The sequence below is a fragment of the Phascolarctos cinereus genome, unplaced genomic scaffold (assembly GCF_003287225.1).
Source record: "Phascolarctos cinereus isolate Bilbo 61053 unplaced genomic scaffold, phaCin_HiC Scaffold_5;HRSCAF=322, whole genome shotgun sequence".
NCBI classification, from domain to species: domain Eukaryota; kingdom Metazoa; phylum Chordata; class Mammalia; order Diprotodontia; family Phascolarctidae; genus Phascolarctos; species Phascolarctos cinereus.
In genome coordinates, this window is record NW_027555958.1 from 127,506,570 (window position 1) to 127,525,746 (window position 19,177).

General features: G+C 36.5%; 1 protein-coding gene across 1 annotated transcript in view; it reads right to left on the bottom strand.

Moving 5' to 3' along the window:
* The window catches only part of LAMA2 (laminin subunit alpha 2), a 790,327-nt gene that overhangs the window by 45,876 nt on the left and 725,274 nt on the right, over positions 1–19,177 (bottom strand). Inside the window, exons 48-51 of the mRNA XM_078155150.1 lie at positions 18,629–18,753; positions 9,033–9,195; positions 8,094–8,238; positions 2,703–2,841 (exon numbers count right to left, since the gene is read on the bottom strand). Coding sequence (XP_078011276.1) covers positions 2,703–2,841; positions 8,094–8,238; positions 9,033–9,195; positions 18,629–18,753 — 572 coding nt within the window. The remainder of the gene's footprint in view (positions 1–2,702; positions 2,842–8,093; positions 8,239–9,032; positions 9,196–18,628; positions 18,754–19,177) is intronic.

The following is a 19,177-nucleotide window of genomic DNA, read 5'->3' on the forward strand; positions in this document are numbered from 1 at the left end:
ATCACTTGTTTATAAAATACACCCAAGATAATAGCTGGCACTGGCGTCAATGTGCTTTCTGCACTGCTGCTTTCTCTAAAAAGCTGTACTTACTCAACTCATGCACTTGAAGGAGGCATGCATAAATGTAAATTTTACCTGGCTTTCATACTAGGATAGGAGGAAAAAAGAAAGAGAACATTTACTCATAAATGCATTCCATTTAGGGGACAAGAAAACAGTTTTATTAATCTCTGAATACTGGATGGATACTGATCAACAAGGAAAAATAAGCACAAAACCTGCCAGTGAACAAATATATGACTGTGCCCCTCCCCCATCACACCCCACAGGTAAATTGTAGGAATGATATTATTGCTTTTCAATACTATTTGCTCTGAAAATTTATGCCTTAATTTAGTTGTTTATTATCGTTCGGATAGGATTTCTTAACCTTTTTTTTTTGTATCAGGGACTCCTTTGATAATCTAATGAATAATAATAGCAGAAGATTTTCAAAGTGCTTTACATATATTATCTCATTTCATTCTTACAACCCTGTGTAAGAAGTGCTATGATTATCCCTATTTTGCAAATGAGAGAACAAAATTTGAGAAAGGTCACATGATTTACTTAGGGTCACATAGCTAGGCAGGATTAGAAATCAGGTCTTCCCTGACTTCAAGTTTAAATAATGCCACTGAACGAGCACCTAGTGGTGCACCCTGGTGAACCTATGGAGCCCTTTCCAGAATACTGTTTGTAAATGCATAAAATAAAATATGTAGGATTGCTTTTAAAGGAAACCAATTATATTGAAATATAGTTATCATAATATTTTTTAAAGGCTCTTCAACCTGAGGTTAAGAACCCCTCTTCTGAAGAGTAGTTGTAGATGGATCCATCTCTGTTGTTAAAGATTCACTGATATCTTGTAGGTATTAACTTTTCAAGAAGCCTGAGGCCATCAATACCTGTACACATAAATACTCTATGCCCCACGATGTATATCTTGCACGATATCACATCAGTTGGATCACAGTAGACAAATTATGTGTCTGAAAGTTGCTCTCTGAACAATCACAACTGTGTGTCTAAAGGCTATTTTGAAAAAATGTGACAAGGGATGAATTCATTATTATAAAGTGCTACACTAGAAAATAGTGATTTTTAATCTAGAAAATATATATATTAGGGATGTAATTAATGAAGTCAACTAACAGACCTATTTCTTCTCACCTTCTCAAGCTCTTCATCATAGTTAAGTTTCTGCAAGGTCACTGTGGGGTTGTGAAAAGGTGGGTGTCATCACTGTGTTCAAATGGAACTGGCTCAGATGAACAGGCCTATTCTGGCTATGTTTCATTCATTCCTGATAGAATGTAGTTATAGAACTTGTGACATGTGATTTTTAAACTCTTGAAGAAATGATAGGAATTCTCAAGTGGTAGAAAATTACAGTAGCTTGACAAATTCACTAAATATTTAAATATATTTGAATTCCAATTGCTTTTCTTATGAGACATTTTAAAAATTCATTATAACATTTGCTAGTTAACAGGATCTCAATACACTACACTGTGATCATTATACCTGTCTATGCTTAGCTATGGTGAAGTAGTGGTATTCAAGGTCACCTCCAGTTCCAATCGTGTAAAATAGAATGAACAACTTGGAAGCAAGTGTGTGTGTGTGTGTGTGTGTGTGTGTGTGTGTGTTTATGGATGGGTATGTGTGTGTGCGTGTATGTGACTCAAGTTTCATGTTGATTTTTATAGTGTGGAAATGATCACCACCTCTACAGCTCTCAGCTACATTCTGCCAGACTCTCTTCTTTCTATCCCCCTATTAATTGCCACCAAAAACTATCTTAAAATCTCTCTGACATCTAAAGTGACCTTTAATCATAGAAGGTTGGAGGGAGGTCTCTAGCACCTATGACGAAGGCTGTGCTCCTGAAGATTTCCATTAAGAATTTCATTTAATTCTATTACTTTATCCTCCATTCAATTCAAAGTATTTAATGAGTACCAATAGCATTTTATAGTTTCTCCTCTTACAATATTCGTCAGGAATACTGCAAATACATTCAACCACATAAGAAATATATTTTGCAATTTTTTCTGGGTCATGAAATGTATATTAAACAAAAGCATTTTCAGCTAAAAATAGTTTCCTAGTCTGTCAGTGAACACATATATACAAAACAAAAAGCAAAATTATTGACATGAAGACAAGAAAAATCAGAATGGTCTGAGTAGAACTAATAAGAGAGCTCCAATGCTCCATTATGATGCTATTGAATGTCAGAAATATATACGGTACCCATAGAATACTGAATAATTTTCAGAACATTGAGCAATTTCTAGTCACTGTGCTATTATAGCCAGTGAATGTGAAAAGAGAATAACAGCAATGATAATGTCCTAAATTTTAATCAAGAGTACAGTTCTTTTCATCAGGTGAATTTAGGGAAACAAGTCAACAAAAATATCAAATGTATGCACTGGCTTCTGAGGTCTCATATTGGATTAACATGCATGATGGTTTCTGACTATCCCCTTCAAAAAGTCAAAGAGATAAGATGTTCCTAAGTCACTAACTGATAAATACTATAATTAAAATGCAAAGTTCTATTAGATTTAAAAGCCACCTATGAAAACTCATCCTCAGTTTGAACTTGAACAAAAGAATCCTTTGTCAACACTTTTGAGCAGCATTACCTCAGGTTTCTCAGGGTTGGCAAACCACCAAAATATATCTTGTCATCTGCTTTCAAGTCAAGGCCAAAATTATTTCCCAAAGATGTTGTTGCTATGTTTTCCTCCTGGTTAGTATCGATGTCTACAATAGAGACGTTGGCTTGAAGAGATGAAAAAAAAAATTAAAATTTTAAATAATCAACATTGATAATATCTAATTTCCCCTCTACTACCTCTAAGGAAAATCACTTTCATACTCAGCCTGTATAGTAGTAGCTTTCCCAATCTATATTATTACAGCCATTTGCCAAACAATAACAATATTCTTAAGGAGAAGCAGAGTGTGGTCTAATGGATAAAGGGCTGGCCTTGGAGGCAGGAATCCTGGGGTTCAAGTTATATCTCTGACAAAAATGAGCTGTGGGACCATAGGCAAATCACTTTACCACTCAAACTCTCAGGCAAGTCTTTAAGCCTGTAAATTGTATAGGACTTGCTGGCAATCTGTTTTAGTGAAGGGAATTTCATAGGATCGTAGATTTTTAAACTAGAAGGGCCCTTTGAGGCTGTTGAGTCCAACCTCTCCATTTTGCAGATGAAAAAACTGAGGCTAAGAGAGTTTAAGTGGATTACTCAGGTTCACAAAGATACTAAGAGTGTAAAGGTAGGATTTAAACTCAGGTCCTTCTGACTCTAAGCCCAGAACTGTGCAACCTAGCCACCAGATGGGAATTTCCCCAAACCCGAAAAAAGCAGAGATCCAAGTCAGTGCCTCCCTCTCAGAAGAAACAAACAAGCAAACAAATCCTCCACAGAAGGTATTAGTTAATGTCTCATCATTGTGGCAATGACCCTGGTTCTTGAAGGCTATGTGTGGCAGAGGAACACAAGCTCTCTGTGCTATTGTGCTATAAAGATCAAGCCAAAGAATATGACTCTCATCTGACAATCTGGCTTAGCAAAGAGCTAAGAGTAGATCACTGCTAGAGGGATGGCCCCGAGAGGAAGCTTTTCTTGGGCTGTAGGAACTCAGAGAACAGTCTGTTAAGGCCTAGAGAGTTTGCAGCCTCATTGTGGAAAGAATAGTTATTTTGATCAAATCAGTGATTCTTAAAATATTTCAATATAATAAATATATAGATATAAATGCATTAGACACCCACATCATTACTGGTAGGGGAGGATAAGAACAGCTTCCCAGGAAACTGCTTATAGGGAAAATAGGACAAATCAATGAGAGAGGATGATGATGATGATGATGATGATGATGATGATGATGATGATAACAATGATGGGAAAAATCAATTATGTGATTTTTACAGCTTACACAGCCTTTTCTACATATTATGTCATTTGAGATTTTTCATTTGGAGATCAAAGATCCATTAGGCTATAACCTAGTCTATGATTTATGTATCTTTGTTTGGAATATAATAAGCTTATGGTACTTTAAGGAGTTTCTTTAACCCAGGTTCAACAATGAGGCATTTCTTGAATTTCCCAGAAGAACCTGAAGTATAACATATATTCTATTACAGACAATCTCTGACTTCCAGTCATACTTGAAATGGCCACTCAAGAAAGGTAGGTGGACACAGAATACCCCACTCCTTTCCTCTTCCTACTTCCAATCTCTTATGCCTGGGGTAATCCTCAGCTCCTACCTTGTTCCTGTTTCTCATGTGGTCCAGGGGAACTTGAGTCTAAGATAACAGAGCTGGTAGTGATAAGGAATGGGAGGATGAGTGATGCTAAATCCTTCTTGGCCTGAACTGTTGCCTCCCTCTCTAGCCCTAGAAGAGTATCCCCATTCTCCAGCCTCTTTCCTCACTGCTTCTGTCACCCAGTCCCTGTCATGCTCTATTCTCACTCAGAGAGTCTGAACTCTGGTGAGAGAATGTTCCCTGTAACTTAGGCCTAGTTTTCCTTTGAGGTATAGCTATACCATTAGCATCGACGTACTATTCTGTTTTAGTTTTTAAGTGAAAAAAAGAAAAGATTGGGGAGGAAGGGTGCAGAATTCCCCCACTGTTCCTTATTTTTTTGAACCCCTGTTTCCCTATTATTTGGGGAAGGGATTAAGTATTTACCTAGCACCTACCATGTACCAGGCACTATGCTCGGCACTTTATAAATATTACCTCATTTGATCTTCACAACAACCTCACAAGGGAAATGGTATTGTAATGACCATTTTACAGTTGAGGGAACTGAGGCAAACAGAGATTTGTCCATGCACACACAGATGGTAAGTTTCTGAGGCTACATTTGAACTCAGATCTTTCCAGGCCCTGTACTCCATCCATTGCACCACTTAGCTACCTCTAACAGCAATAAAATCAGTAGCAATAAAAATCTACCCCACTCCCAATAACATTTCCCCAAATCACCAAAAGAGCTTCTAAAGAACTGCAAAATTGTATGATTATTTACACATTGTAGAAATACTAGAATACAGATTCTGCTCATGAATGTTGTACTAAAAGAATGGCTGTTCAAAAAATAATTGCTGAATGGATAGGAATTGGCGATCATAGATCTTGGGCTGGATCTGGACGTGGCCTCAGAAGCCATGTAGTTCAGCCCTTCATTTTACAGATGAGGAGACTGAGCCTCAGGGAAGTTAAATAAATTGCCCAAGTAGTCACCTTGTGAATATATCTGTGAAATTAGACTGCTAAAACAGAACTGCTCCTCTTCAGATCATCAAAGTAATGCTGCATATGGGCTGTGGATACCATAGAGAAACAGCCTCCTTTTACAGAATTTAACCTTTTAATGGCTTTGTTCAAAGAGTATTCTACCTGTAGTTTGGAACTTGAGTCACTGGAGAGAATTCTCTTCTTTATCCTTGATTATGTGTGTCAATTTAATAATAATAGCTAGGATTTATAAAGTGCTTTAAGGTCTTACAAAATGCTTTACATATATTTTCTCAATTGGTCCTCATTATAACAACTTTTCATGTGAAATATGGGTAAAGAAGGAGATAGTAGGGGAAGATGTCTGACTGATTTAAGACAAAGAGGAGGAGAGAAGAGAGAGCTCTCAGTGAACAGATTTCATTTTTTCCTGGGAAGTAAGAAGCAAAGTCCTCAGCTGAGAAGGTGAGGGAAGAAAGTGCCTTGGGAGGCTTGAGAAAGGACAGAAAGCTTTGACACAGCTGTTGTGATAACTAAGAGAGTGAATTGATTAGAGAGGTGTAAAAGGATTGCCATGCTGCAGTGAGAGCCCAGTGGAGTTATATAACTTAAATTTGTAGTGGACCCATTTAGCACAATTTCATGATTTTCTCCAGCTTTGTATGGTATTACTTTAATAGCAACCAAGATGGTAGATCACAGTAGTAATCCAAAGTTGGGATTTGGCAAAGTGCGATGGGCCACAGGACAAAGGGGAAAGGGACTATAATGTAGAGAAGACTGTGGAGTTGAACTGATTCACCATGAAGCTGAGATAAGGAAGGAAGAGCATAGCCAGTGTAGGGTGATGGCCTAGGAGTGAACCGAGGGGTGAAGAGAATGAAGGTAACAATAAGGTTGAAAAACTGACTTTATGGTTGTAAGTCTGAAAGAAAATTAGGAAAATAAAAGATTATGATAAAGAAATTTTGGAGTTTACTTTTTTCTTTTTTTTTAATTTTTAGGCAATTGAGGTTAAGTGACTTGCCTAGGGTCACACAGCTAGTAAGTATCAAGTGTTCGGTCTGTGGCCAAATTTGAACTCAGGTCCTCCTGACTTCAAGGTCAGTGCTCTATCCACTGCACTACCTAGCTGCCCCCTAGAATTCATGAACACAGAAGTAGAACACTTATGGATACATTTATAAGATAGATCATTACATAGCACTTCTAGGGCTATATCCCAAAGAGATCAAACAAATGGGAAAAGGACCCACATGTACAAAAATATTCATAGCAGCTCTTTTTGTGGTGGCAAAGAATTGAAAATTGAGAGGATGCCCATCAACTGGGGAATGGCTGAGCAAGTTGTGGTATATGAATGTAATGGAATACTATTGCGCTATAATAAATGATGAACAGGCTAACTTCAGAAAAACCTGGAAAGACTTATATGGTCTGATGCTGAGTGAAGTGAGCAGAACCAAGAGGACTTTGTACACAATAACAGCCACATTATGCAATGACTAATATTGTTAAACTGAACCCTTCTCAGCATTACAAGGATCTAAGACATCTCCAGAGGCCTCGGGATGGAAAATGCTGTCCACATCCAAAGAAAGAACAAGTCGAATCGCTCTCACTTATTTTTACCTTCTGTTGAGTTTTGTTTCATCTTTCTGATGGTTCCTCCTATTGGTTTTAATTTGTACTTACAACTTCACTAATGTGAAAATATGTTTAATAGGAATGTAAATGTAAGGCTAATATCAGATTGTGCGCCATCTTGGGGAGGGTGGGGGGAAGAAGGGGGAGAAAAATTTTCAACTCAAAAGCATATGGAAGTGATTGTTGATAAATCAAAATAAATTAATAAAATTTTTTAACAAAGATAAATTATTACATCTGGAAAAGATTTTAGAGAACATCTATCTAGGCCAATCTCTTCATTCTACATATGAGGAAACTGAGGCTGAGAGTTCCATGATTTATCCACAATCATATAGCAAAGTAAGATATAGGGGCAGAATTTGAATCCAGACCTGAGAACTATAAATTCATTATTCTTTCTCCTATATCCCAATATATTAGGCAAAAAAGTGAAATTAAGATTTTACCTCAAAAACTCTTAAATTTTGCTGAAAATTTAAAACTACTTGACCTATAATGTGCACTGATTTATAAAGCCTGGGGCCTAGTAAATGTCAGTTAAAATATTTTTTAGCTTTCTTTCTGTATCCTGTTTGGTTTGGGATCTTATTGGGGACTTATGTGTTGAAGGGAATTTATTAAACATTTCAACTACAACTGTTGCCTTAGACAACATTTAGGCATTTGATCATTTCCTTGAGACTTTGGACTTTAAAAAAAAATGGAATAAGGAACAAGGATCACTGGCCTACTGCCCTGGAAATTCTTCCTAGTGGCCCTGGATTCATGGACATTTTCTCTACTAACTTTCTAGAGAGAGCCTAATCTTGGAACTACCTGAAAAAACATTTTTCAAACCTATTACAGGATGTAATTTTGTAAGTTATGAAACAGTTTTATGCCTGAGAATTAAGCTCTGAGTTTCAAAAGAAAATGACAGAAGAGCCATTTGACACTTCAATCAGTCACATCTAACCCAAACCACCTGTAATAATCTAAGCAGAAGAATTGGCTGTATCATTTTTTTATAGAACTTCTGAGACCTGACAATCATGGACACCATCTTCCTTGAGATTAGATGGTGAGTTTCACTAAATGGGATAATTAAAGTACTTGGGGTGCTATCACTATAAAAACTCACCTTGTTTTTGAATTCTTGACAGGGTGAAGGATTTCCATTTTCCATCATTATGGTTTTGGTTGCTGATAACAGAAGCAATGCCTGAACCCAGATCATAGCTGACTTTTATGTGTCCATCAGTGAGTTCTACACTCATAAAATCTTTCTGTTTACAATGCCAAAAATACCAGTGATTAGACAAACACACACATAAAAATATGGGTTTTTGCATTTACTGAGGAATTTGTGACAGTTATGGTTTCTTTTCTGAATTTCTATGCCACATTAGAAAAAAAGTTCTTATGGAGCAGGATGTACCCATTTGTAGGTGTGAAATATGCTTGCTAATGATGTAAAATGCTATGATGAAGCTATTTCGACAGGTCTTATTGAAAGTAAAGCCTACTCTTAGCATAAACAAAGCACTTTGGAAAGAATACCAAGCAAGCCATTAGGTTATCATTTAGTATCCTAGAAGAATAATTATCCATGTGGGTATCTTGAGAGGTATGTGAATAATTGAACAGACATCTAGCTCAGAGTAGTGGCTTAGCTTTAAAAAGATTGCAAACCAGAGTACACTGTAGTCTGTTACATTCTTATTGTAAAGGAATAGGTTGTGATTTGGAAAATCACATTAAATTTATGTTTGGAATTATAGCTACTGGAGCAAAGTAAATTCTTTTTACTATTAGCATCATCTATGACTGGGTGCTACACAACAAATCTATTCTCCTTTTCTTGTCTTATTTTATTCTAATTAAAATGACCCATGACATTTGTGAGCTGTGTAGTCTAATCAATGAATGTGTGTGTGTGTGTGTGTGTGTGTGTGTGTGTGTGAGAGAGAGAGAGAGAGAGAGGAGAGAGAGAGAAAGAGAGAGAGAGAGAAGAGAGAGAGAGAGAGAGAGAGAGAGAGAGAGAGAGAGAGAGAGAGAGAGAGAGAGATTTTTTTTTTACCAGATCTCGGGTGGCAAGGTACATCAGGAGAGCACTTGAGGAAAAGGTCCTGAACTTGAACATGACTGTAGAGATATTGGGGTACCAGCGTATGGGGCGGCTGACTAAAGCATAGCCTTCTCCATCAAACTGAATTGTACCCTCACTGTCTTCTACCTGTGGACTAGAAAGGGAAAAAATCTATTAGTCAAGATATTCACCATTCTAATGCAACATACACTGATTGTGAACTCTTGGAGGCCAGGGACCATGTGTTATATATTTCATATATAAGTACTTAGCATGGTGCTTCCCACTTAATAGGCATTCAGTAAGGATTTTTTGAATAAATGAATGAATGAATAATATACCATGTAAATATTATTTTAAATGGTCCTGATTCAATGGAGAGGCTATACATATGGGATGGGCTAGAAGAAGGAAAGAAAGGGACCAAGAAGAAAGAAAACCAACAAGGTATTTACTGAATAGGCACAGTAATAAGCAAAAACATTTATTATATATCTACAGGGTTCACAGGACTGTACCAGTGACTTAGGTGATTGTATATAAACTCATCAATGTGAGTCCTTCCTCTACTGGTAGAGACTATAATCTGCCTTCTTATCCTGTGTAATTCTTGCCCATGTTTTTCCATAAATCCTCCATGCAGGATCAAGCTGAAACCCTGGAAGTCTCTTCTCCTGGCTAAATGAACACTTTGGCAATACCAGTGCCGCGCTCAGATTGTCCATTGGTTGTCTTTCTCTTTCTTGTTACTCTTGCCTAACACTTTTTTTTAGTCACACATGTCCTTGATATCTTTTACATTAATTCTCAATTGATCTAATATTCTGAGGACTGCATATATCTACCATCAATCAATCAATCTATTAATAAGTATTTACTAAGTGCCTGCTCCAATTGGGGGCATTGTGTGTGTGTGTGTGTGTGTGTGTGTGTGTGTGTGTGTGTGTATATATATATATATATATATATATATATATATATATATATGTATCTCCACATATGTATATATATAGATGTAGATATAAATAGAAAGAATACACACACACGCACACACACACATATATATATATAAACAATTTCTACTCAGAAGGGGCTTATATTTGAATGTGAGAGACAAAGACATATAAATATATACAGAATAAATAAAAAGAATAAATACAAATATATACAAAGTAGTTGAATACAAGGTAATTTGATAGGTAGGGTAGTAGGAGGTGAGGGGATCAGGAAAGGCTTCACTTGGAGGGTAGTGCCGGAGATTTGTCCTGAAGAAGGTAAATGACTCTACGAGTCAAAAGTAAAGAGACAATGCTTTCTCAGAATGGGAGACCACTAGTATAATGACATAGCCATGGGAAATGGAAAGAACAAAGAGAAGATCAGGTTGGTCACATCACAGAATGTAGAAGGGGAAGTAATGTTCAACAAGGGCTAGAAAGATTGATTAGGGCAAGGTTATGAAAGACTATAAAAGCTAAACAGAGGAGTTTATATCTGACTTTAGAGACAATAGGAAGCCACTCCAATTGATTTAGTAGGGGATTGACACAGTCAGATCTCTGCTTAAGAAAAATATTTTTGGCAGCAGTGTGAAGGATGGACTGAAGTGGGGAGAGATTTGAGGCAGGGAGGCCAATTTAGGATGCCACTGCAATAATCTAGGTAAGAGGGGATGAGGGCTAGATCTAAGGTGATAGATATTTAAATCAAAAGAAAGGATTAGATGTGAAAGATATTTTGGGAGGCAAATATGGCAGGTTTGGTAACAGACCGGATATGAGGGATGAGGGAGAGTGAGAAATCAAAGGTAACACCAATTGAGGATAACTGAGAGACTGGAAGAATGGTGGAATCTTTGACAGAAACAGGGAAGGTCGGGAGGAGGGTTAGATTTGGGTGGAAAGATGATGAGTTCTATCTGAACAAATTGAGTTTGAAATATTTCTGGGAGGGAAAGCTAGGTGGCACAGTGGATAGAGCATCAGCCCTGAATTCAGGAGGACCTGAGTTCAAATCCGGCCTCAGACACATAACACTTAACTAGCTATGTGACCTTGGGCAAGTCACTTAACCCTAACCAAAAAAAAAAAAAAGAAAAATATTTCTGGGACATCCAGCTTTAAATCACCAATGAGCAATTGAGGAGGTGGTATTGAAGCTCAGGGGAGACAATGAGACTGGTTATATAGATCTGGGATGCATTGGTAAGGAGATGATAATTAAAATCATAAGTAGAGAATTTAGGAAGAGAAGAGAAGGGGGTGAGGACAGAGCCTTGGGAAACATCCACATTTAGTAGTCATGTTATAGATAATGAACCAACAAAGGAGTGTAGGAAGTGATGAGACAGACAGGAGGAAAATGAGGAGAGAAGCCATGTCTTGAAAACCCAGAGAAGAAGAGAGAATATCCAAGAGGAGACATTAAAAAGGATGAGGACTGAAAAAAGACCATCAAATTTGACAAGCATTGAGGATACAGAGAAAAGTAGGACAATACCTTTTATCAAGGAGCTCATAGTCCAATAGGGAGACACAGACCACAGGAAAATTTAGTTACAAGCCAGATGAAAAAACCCAGTGCTCCTTAGGGTACATCAGCATCTTTTTTAGTATCATTTTTATAAATAAAATCAAAATCATTTCTAATGCTGAGCCATTGGACAGTGCTAAGGACTTTGACACTGCGAAGTTTCTTTTCTGGCTCTTCAGTAGCTATGACTACTGAGGATCTACAGAATCTACAGAGGCAGTGGTCAGGTTTACTTTTCTGAATGATGACTGCAGAGACAAGCTTGGAAGGGTGGATATAAAGAAAAATTGACTGTAAGACATTTGTCTTTCCATTACCCTTTGAGTTATCTGCAATTTTGATTCTTCCAAGATCATGGTATTCCATAATTCACAGAGTTAAAGTATTATCAGATAAATAATGGTTTAAAAAAATCTTTGGAAAAAATGAACAGTTTGGGATCATTGAAAGTGCTTAGGAAATTTCCCCACAAGAGATCTAGATCTGTCTCCTCCTACCTTTCAATTCTTAGCTGAGTTTATCATCTATATTTATATATGTATACATACACACTTCTGATTTTGTTGGCACAGGCAACTCCTTGTGAGGAAGTTCCCTCTATTAACGCAGATAAATAAATGTTATGCAATTTATGGTCTTGGAGAGCTGCTTGGCCTACAAAGATGTTAAGTTTTTTGCCCAGGGTCACATAGACAGTATCTTAAAACCAGCCTTTCCTAACTCTGAGTTTGGCTATCTATGATGCCAGGCTATTTTTTCCCAGTGTGGGTTACTAGGCCAGTCTCTCTCAAAACTCAAAAATCCATTCACAATAAGCACCTTCAATTCTTTTCCTCTCATTCTCTTTTTAACCCACTGTGATATGGCTTCCAATTTCATCACTCAACTGAAATTGATCTCTTTAAAGTTATCAATAATCTTTAATTGTCATATTTAATGACCTTTTCTAAATCCTCATTAGATACTACTAACCATCCTCTCCTCTTGGAAGCACTCTTCTCTCTGGGTTTTTGTGACGCTACTCTCTCTTGGTTGTCCTCCTCACTGTCTGACCACTTTGTCCTTTGCTGATTCACCGTCCATATCCCATGCAGTAACTGGGATTATAACCAAGGCTCTGACACAATCCATCTTCTCTTCTCTCTACACTCTCTTACTTGGGGACCTCATTAGCTCTCATGGGTTCAGTTGTCAGTAGATGATTCCCAGAACTCTGTCTCTCTCTCTCTCTTTTTCTCTCTCTCTCCCTCTCTGTTTCTCTCTCTCTCTTTCCATGTATATCCCTAGTCTCTTTCCTGAATTATAGCCCTACATCACCAAGTGCCTTTGGAATATTTCAAATTGGATGTCCTGTTTGAGGCTCTCAAACTTAAAACGACCAAAAAAGCACTCATTTCTTTCCCTCCAAAGTGACCACTTTTCTGAATTTCCTTATTTATGTTGAGGGCACCACCATCCTCCCGGGCACCCAAGTTCATGATTTGGGTATCATCCTTGAATCCTCATTCTCACTCATCTGACATATCAGATACATTTTTAAGTCTTGTTGATTCCATCTCAATAACATTTCTCACATTTGTTCCCCCCTTTTCACCTCCATAACCATCACTTTAGTTTAGGCCCTCATCACCTCTTTCTAGGATTACTGTAGTAACCTTTTAAATGGTCACTGCTTCATGTTTCTCTCTACTCCAATCCATCCTCTACTCAGTCACCTAAATTGTTTTCAAAAAGCATAGGTCCAAACATGTCACTCAACAAATTCTAGTGGTTACTTATTACCTCTAGGATTATATATAAGATTCTCTTTTTAGCATTTAAAGCTCTTCCATATTTGACTCTTCCTATCTTTCCAGTCTATTTACGTTTTACTCACTTCCACTGATGAGTAAACCAGCAACACTGATCTTGCTGTTCCTCATACATGACCCTCCATTTCCAGTCTCTATGTCTTTGCACTGGGCTGTCTCCTCATTAGTTGAATGTTCTCCATCCTCACCTCTGCCTCCTGGATTCTCTAATTTCTTTCATGACAGCTCAAATCCCACCTTCTGCAGGAGTCCTTTCAGGATACATCCAACTGCTAGTGTCTTTTCCTTTGAGATTACTTTCCACTTACTCTGCATAGATCTTGCATGTACTTAGTAATTTTCTTATTTGCTTCCACCATTAGAATTAAGGCTCCTTGAGGTAATTAAGTTATTAAATCTAATAACCTCATTTATTTAAAAAATAAGTTCACACACTGCAGGTTAAGATTCAAGTTATAGATCTTGCATATACTTCGTTATTTTCTTATTTGCTTCCTCCATTAGAATTATACTTCCTATAGGAGGTTATTAAGTTATTAAGTCTAATAACCCCACTTACTTAAAAAGTAAGTTCACATATTCCAGGTTAAGGTCTATCTGTTCTCTGAAGATAGTGACCTACTGTGTGGGATTGCCACCAAAGGACAGACAAAGTTATGGGTCTTGTCAGGAAAGGTGTATGAACAAAATGATCAGCATGGATTTCTTCTACAAAACTATGGAGCAGCAACGCTACTGCATAGACTTTGTCCATGCATACTTCACCTATAGTGGAGAGGGCACTGATTTGGGAGTCAAAAGACATGGGTTCTAGTATTGGCTTTGTCACTATAATTATGTGAAATGGGCAGGTGGATCTAGCCTCTCCAGGCTTCAGTTTGCTAGTCTGTAAAATTTAGGGGTTGGATTAGATGATGTTGGCCAATAGCCTTTCCAGGTCTAAATCCTATGATTCTGTAACTCATGAAGGAGTTGAGGAGGGACTCCAGAGTAATACTCATCCACAAGAGGTGATTTTGGCATGGCACACCTGTACAGAGAGATTTGGATCAACTAATTTCACCTGATGAAATTATGAGATTGCTTTGGATCAACTATAGTTTAGTCCAATTTAAACTTATGAACTTGAGATAAAAAGAAAACAATAGCAAGTGCTGTAATATATTTTATTGCAGCATTTCACCATCTAGTCTTCTATTGAGAATTGTTTGTCCTCAGAATATTTTAAATGGACTTTTATTTTAGGTTTATAGCTCTAGCTGCCTTGTAGTTAACACTCACCAGCAGCCTGATTTTTAAAGTTTTCCTATTCAGTTTTGAACACAATTTCATGGAAAGTTACTACTATTTTGTATGATCAATGAGCTATGTCTCTAAGCCTTAACTTTCCTTGTTTCTGACTTGGGCCTTGATTTTAGATCTAGTTGCTGCAGCTTAATTCTATTACTTATGAATAGTAGCACTCTCCTATTTTTAGTTCTAATGCAATGAGAATAGCTGCCTGTGAATTGTAAATATATGTAAGACTTTCATTTTTTTTTCAAAGCTATGCTAAAGGCGTATTACAACACTTAGGCATTCCTCTCATTTTAATCTTAATGTCCAATTACATGAAGGTGCAGGGAAAGGACTAAGCAGTATAATTTAGAAACTCTTGCTTCCCATAGCCTTATTCTGACATGCTGGAAGGGAAATGTGATGTTTTACCCACAATGCTCGGTAGAATGGAGAGTGGATTATGGGAACACAGGTCATGGCAATATATATATATATATATGTGTGTGTGTGTGTGTGTGTGTGTGTGTGTGTGTGTGTGTGTGTACCTCAGACTGAAAATAACAGTAAAGATTTACTGATTGCTCCTTAATTTTTAAAATCTTTGCATTGTCAATTTTAATATTCATCAACTCATCTACTATTTAGTTTCTACTGATTGTTATATTCTAATGTACTCATAGGAAGTAACCTTTTGACTATTCAATATATATATATATATATATATATATATTTAAATTAAGTGATTTACAATAAATATTAGCATTAATGCAACCAATCAGGTTTGCTTTCTATTAACAGTAGAGAAACATTAGAGCAACTAATTGTATTTGCTTTATGACTGTTTCTCTTTGATGAATTGAATTTTAATGTACAAAATGTCATAATTTTTCAGTGATTCCTCCATAGATGATTGATCTAGAATTTTAATGGATCATAGACTAAGTTATCTAAACCAACCCCCTCATTTTAGAAATGAAGAAAGGAAGGAGAAGAAAGACAAAGTAACTGAACCAAAGTCACATTGGGATTAAGTGGCAGAGACCAGATTTGAATTTAGGTCATCTGCTTCCAAACTGGGCTCTCTATCTACTGTACAATATTACCTTTTAGCCACCATGATTCTCCATCTGTTCATTCATTCCCATATACTCTTCCTCTCATGTGGTCATAGTTATTGTGAAGTCTTTTTTTTCCTGGTTCTGCCTTTTTTCCCACTTTGCATTCTTTCATAACATCTGTCTACATTTCTTTACATTTGTTATACTTGTTGATCTACATTGCATTATTGTATTCAGTTATATTAGTGCATTATGACCTACTCAACCGTCTCCCCTCATTTGGGATATTTAGCTTTCTTTTGGTTATGATTGTTGTTTGCAAGTACAAATAATGCTGCTATGAAAATCTTTGAAAAGATAGTTCTTTATACTGTTGCTGTTGTTATTATACTTTTAGGGTACGTGTATATATATATATATGTATATATATATATACATATATTATATTACATCACAGGTATATATAATAAATTTACTTTTTACATGCATTTATAATTAATCCATATCATTACTACCCCCACTCTCTTCACTGAACAACAACAAAAAATCCACAACAAAACTTTCATCATAAACATCAATAGTCCAGCACAACAATTTCCCCCACATTGACCATGCCTAAATATGTCTCTCTCTGCATTTTAAGTTCATCACCTTTCTGGTAGGAGGCGAGTGGTATATTTCGTATTTAATCTTTGGGACTGGTAATAGATCATTGCATTTATCAGAGTTTAGAATATATTTTCAACAAAAGAATTACTGGATCATGGAGTAAAATTGTTTTTGCAACTTTTATTACATATTCCCAGGTTGCTCTATAAAAGGCTGCAAAAGTTTGCAATTCCATTAGCAAAGGAGTGTTCTCCATAGCCCTGTCCTAACTCTTTAGTCTTTTTACACTTTATTTGTCTCCACATACTCTATATTCCAGCAACACTGGCTTATTTATAGTACTTGAAGTGACACTCAACCCAATTCAGTGCCTTGCATTGTGTCCCTGAGGCATGGAATGCTCTCCCACTTCTCCTGCCTCTTGGTTTTCTAGAGCCATTCAAGGCTCAGCCTAAAATCCACTATGTTAGGAAGTCTTTCCTCTGGTGCCTTCCCATTCCACGACCTCTGAGCTCCTGATATTATGACCTCAGAGTTTCTTCAGTCTACTCTGTATATATATCTTTATAGTTTATTTGTTATTTTCCCCATTTGAAAATGAGTTCTTTTAGGGTAGGGACTAGGTTTTTGCCTTCTTTTGTAACCCAACATTTAGCATAGTGCTTGGCACTTATTAAGTGATTAATAAGTGTTTGCTAATTTGACTTGACCCCACCAGCACTAAATTTAGTTGCTTTTAATTATTTTTGTTAATTTGATGGATTTGAGATAGAACCTCAAGCTTGCTTTGATTTGCATCTCTTGATTGTTAGTGAGGTTAAACCTCATTATTAATGATTTGTGTTGATTAATAATGCTCTGTTGAAAATTGTCATTTCATACTTCGATAATTTATCCATTATGGATTTGGTATTAGCTTTGTATATTCTAAACAGTTTCCTATATATTTGATATGTAAAAATTAATCTGTTGTGTATTTCTGTGTACCTGTCATTATCCATTAATATTTTCCCTAAGCTATTATTTTTCTTTCTTTACATTTTTTCACAATATAGAAACTGTTTTTTTTAAACATAACCAGTATATCTTGTCCTTAATACTTTCTTAATTTCTTCAAGAGAAAAAGAATCACATCTCTACTTCAAGTAAGATAAATTCATTATTTCCCTTTGTTTCATCTTGTTTATAGTTTATTTTTTCTTGTTTCTCTCTCATCCAGCAGGAATTCATAGAAGTATATGATATGATACAATATATGATATGATATGATATGATATATGATATATGATATAAAAGAGGAACATACCTAGTATATGCCTGATACTATGCTAAGTGTTTTATAATATTGTCTTGTTTGATGTGAATCTAAATCAAGCTTTTGCCATCTTGAACTGGCTGGGGAGAACCACTGTTAGATTTTCAGTGTTGCTACTTATACCTCTGAAAACAGCAAATGCTACAAATGAAGGTTTGATTTGTTGTTTTGTTGATTGTCTAGACAAGAAGATGTTAATAATACAGATTAAATTTCAAAGTGTGTCAAGAGTCCATTCCTCCCTTACCCCCACAGTTGTTAAACCTTTACCAGCATACCTCTGATCTAAATCTATTTCCCAAGTAGGAAACTATTTTCCCACTTTTTTTTTCCAGACAACCTATGATTTCAATGATACAAGGAAGTCCCATGTTCATTTATCAAATGGGGAATCTATTCTCTATTTTTTTCTAATTTGGGGGGGTAGGGAGTCAGGTACCTTTGATTTCATTGGAGTAGGGAACTCCTGATAAAAAAAAAAGGAATTTATGTGATAACTTTATTATAAGTATAAAAGGAATAGCAAGTTGTACATAATAGATTTGCAATTTCACACACAAGAAAAAAAGAAAAGAAAAGAAACTGCTTTACCAAAGCAAATCTTATGTCCATGGTTATGCATGTGCCAGAGGCACTGGGATCAAGATCAATGTGAGGTTAAGAAGACATGGTCCCTGCCCTCATTAAGTAGGCAAATAGCCTAGATTTATTTTTCAGGTTTTATTTTAAAATACTTTTGTTTAACTTGGGCAGGGTTCTAGATCCTGACCCTTCCTATTTTTTCCTTCCTTATCTACTTGTGCATAATCTTCCAGGCCTAAGGAATAATACACAAGACTGCTCTACTCTTTATGGTGAATAGAATGAACAGAACAGAAACTATGTGATTACTTGATGCCTTATCTATGACAACAAAATACTGCGTACTAAAGACATACTTAAGACAAAGAGGACTAGATGAAGAGAGGTCAAACTATAACTAACCTGACTGTGCATCCTTTACAGTCACCTTCTATATCTCGGAAATTCCACAACCCTATGGGTTTGCTGTCAAAGTATGTTTCACCCATACATCCAGTGAAGGTAATGACTCGTACAGCATCAGCCTTCTGCACACAGGAAACAAAACATTTGTTAAAATTTAGCTCAAACTGTGATCACAGTGCTTAAAAATAAACTTGGTCATAATTTTTTGGTCAGATTAGTCAATGTGGCCTATCTCCAAAATAAGGTGACCAAACCACTGATACTTTGGAATCTCTAATCCCTCATGTTGTTGTAGACCCAGGAGCTAGAATGCCTGTCAATGGTAGGTGCTTAAGATCCATTTGTTGAACTGAATTGATAAAGTGATGATGTTGATCAGTTATACTGAAAATTAAAGTGGGAATACTTCGTTCAGCTAGGTGATGCAGTGGATAGAGCACTAGGCTTGGAATTAGGATGACTAATCTTCATGAGTTCAAATTTAGCCTCAGACAATTACTAGCTGTGTGACCTTGGACAAGTCATTTAACCCTGTTTGCCTCAGTT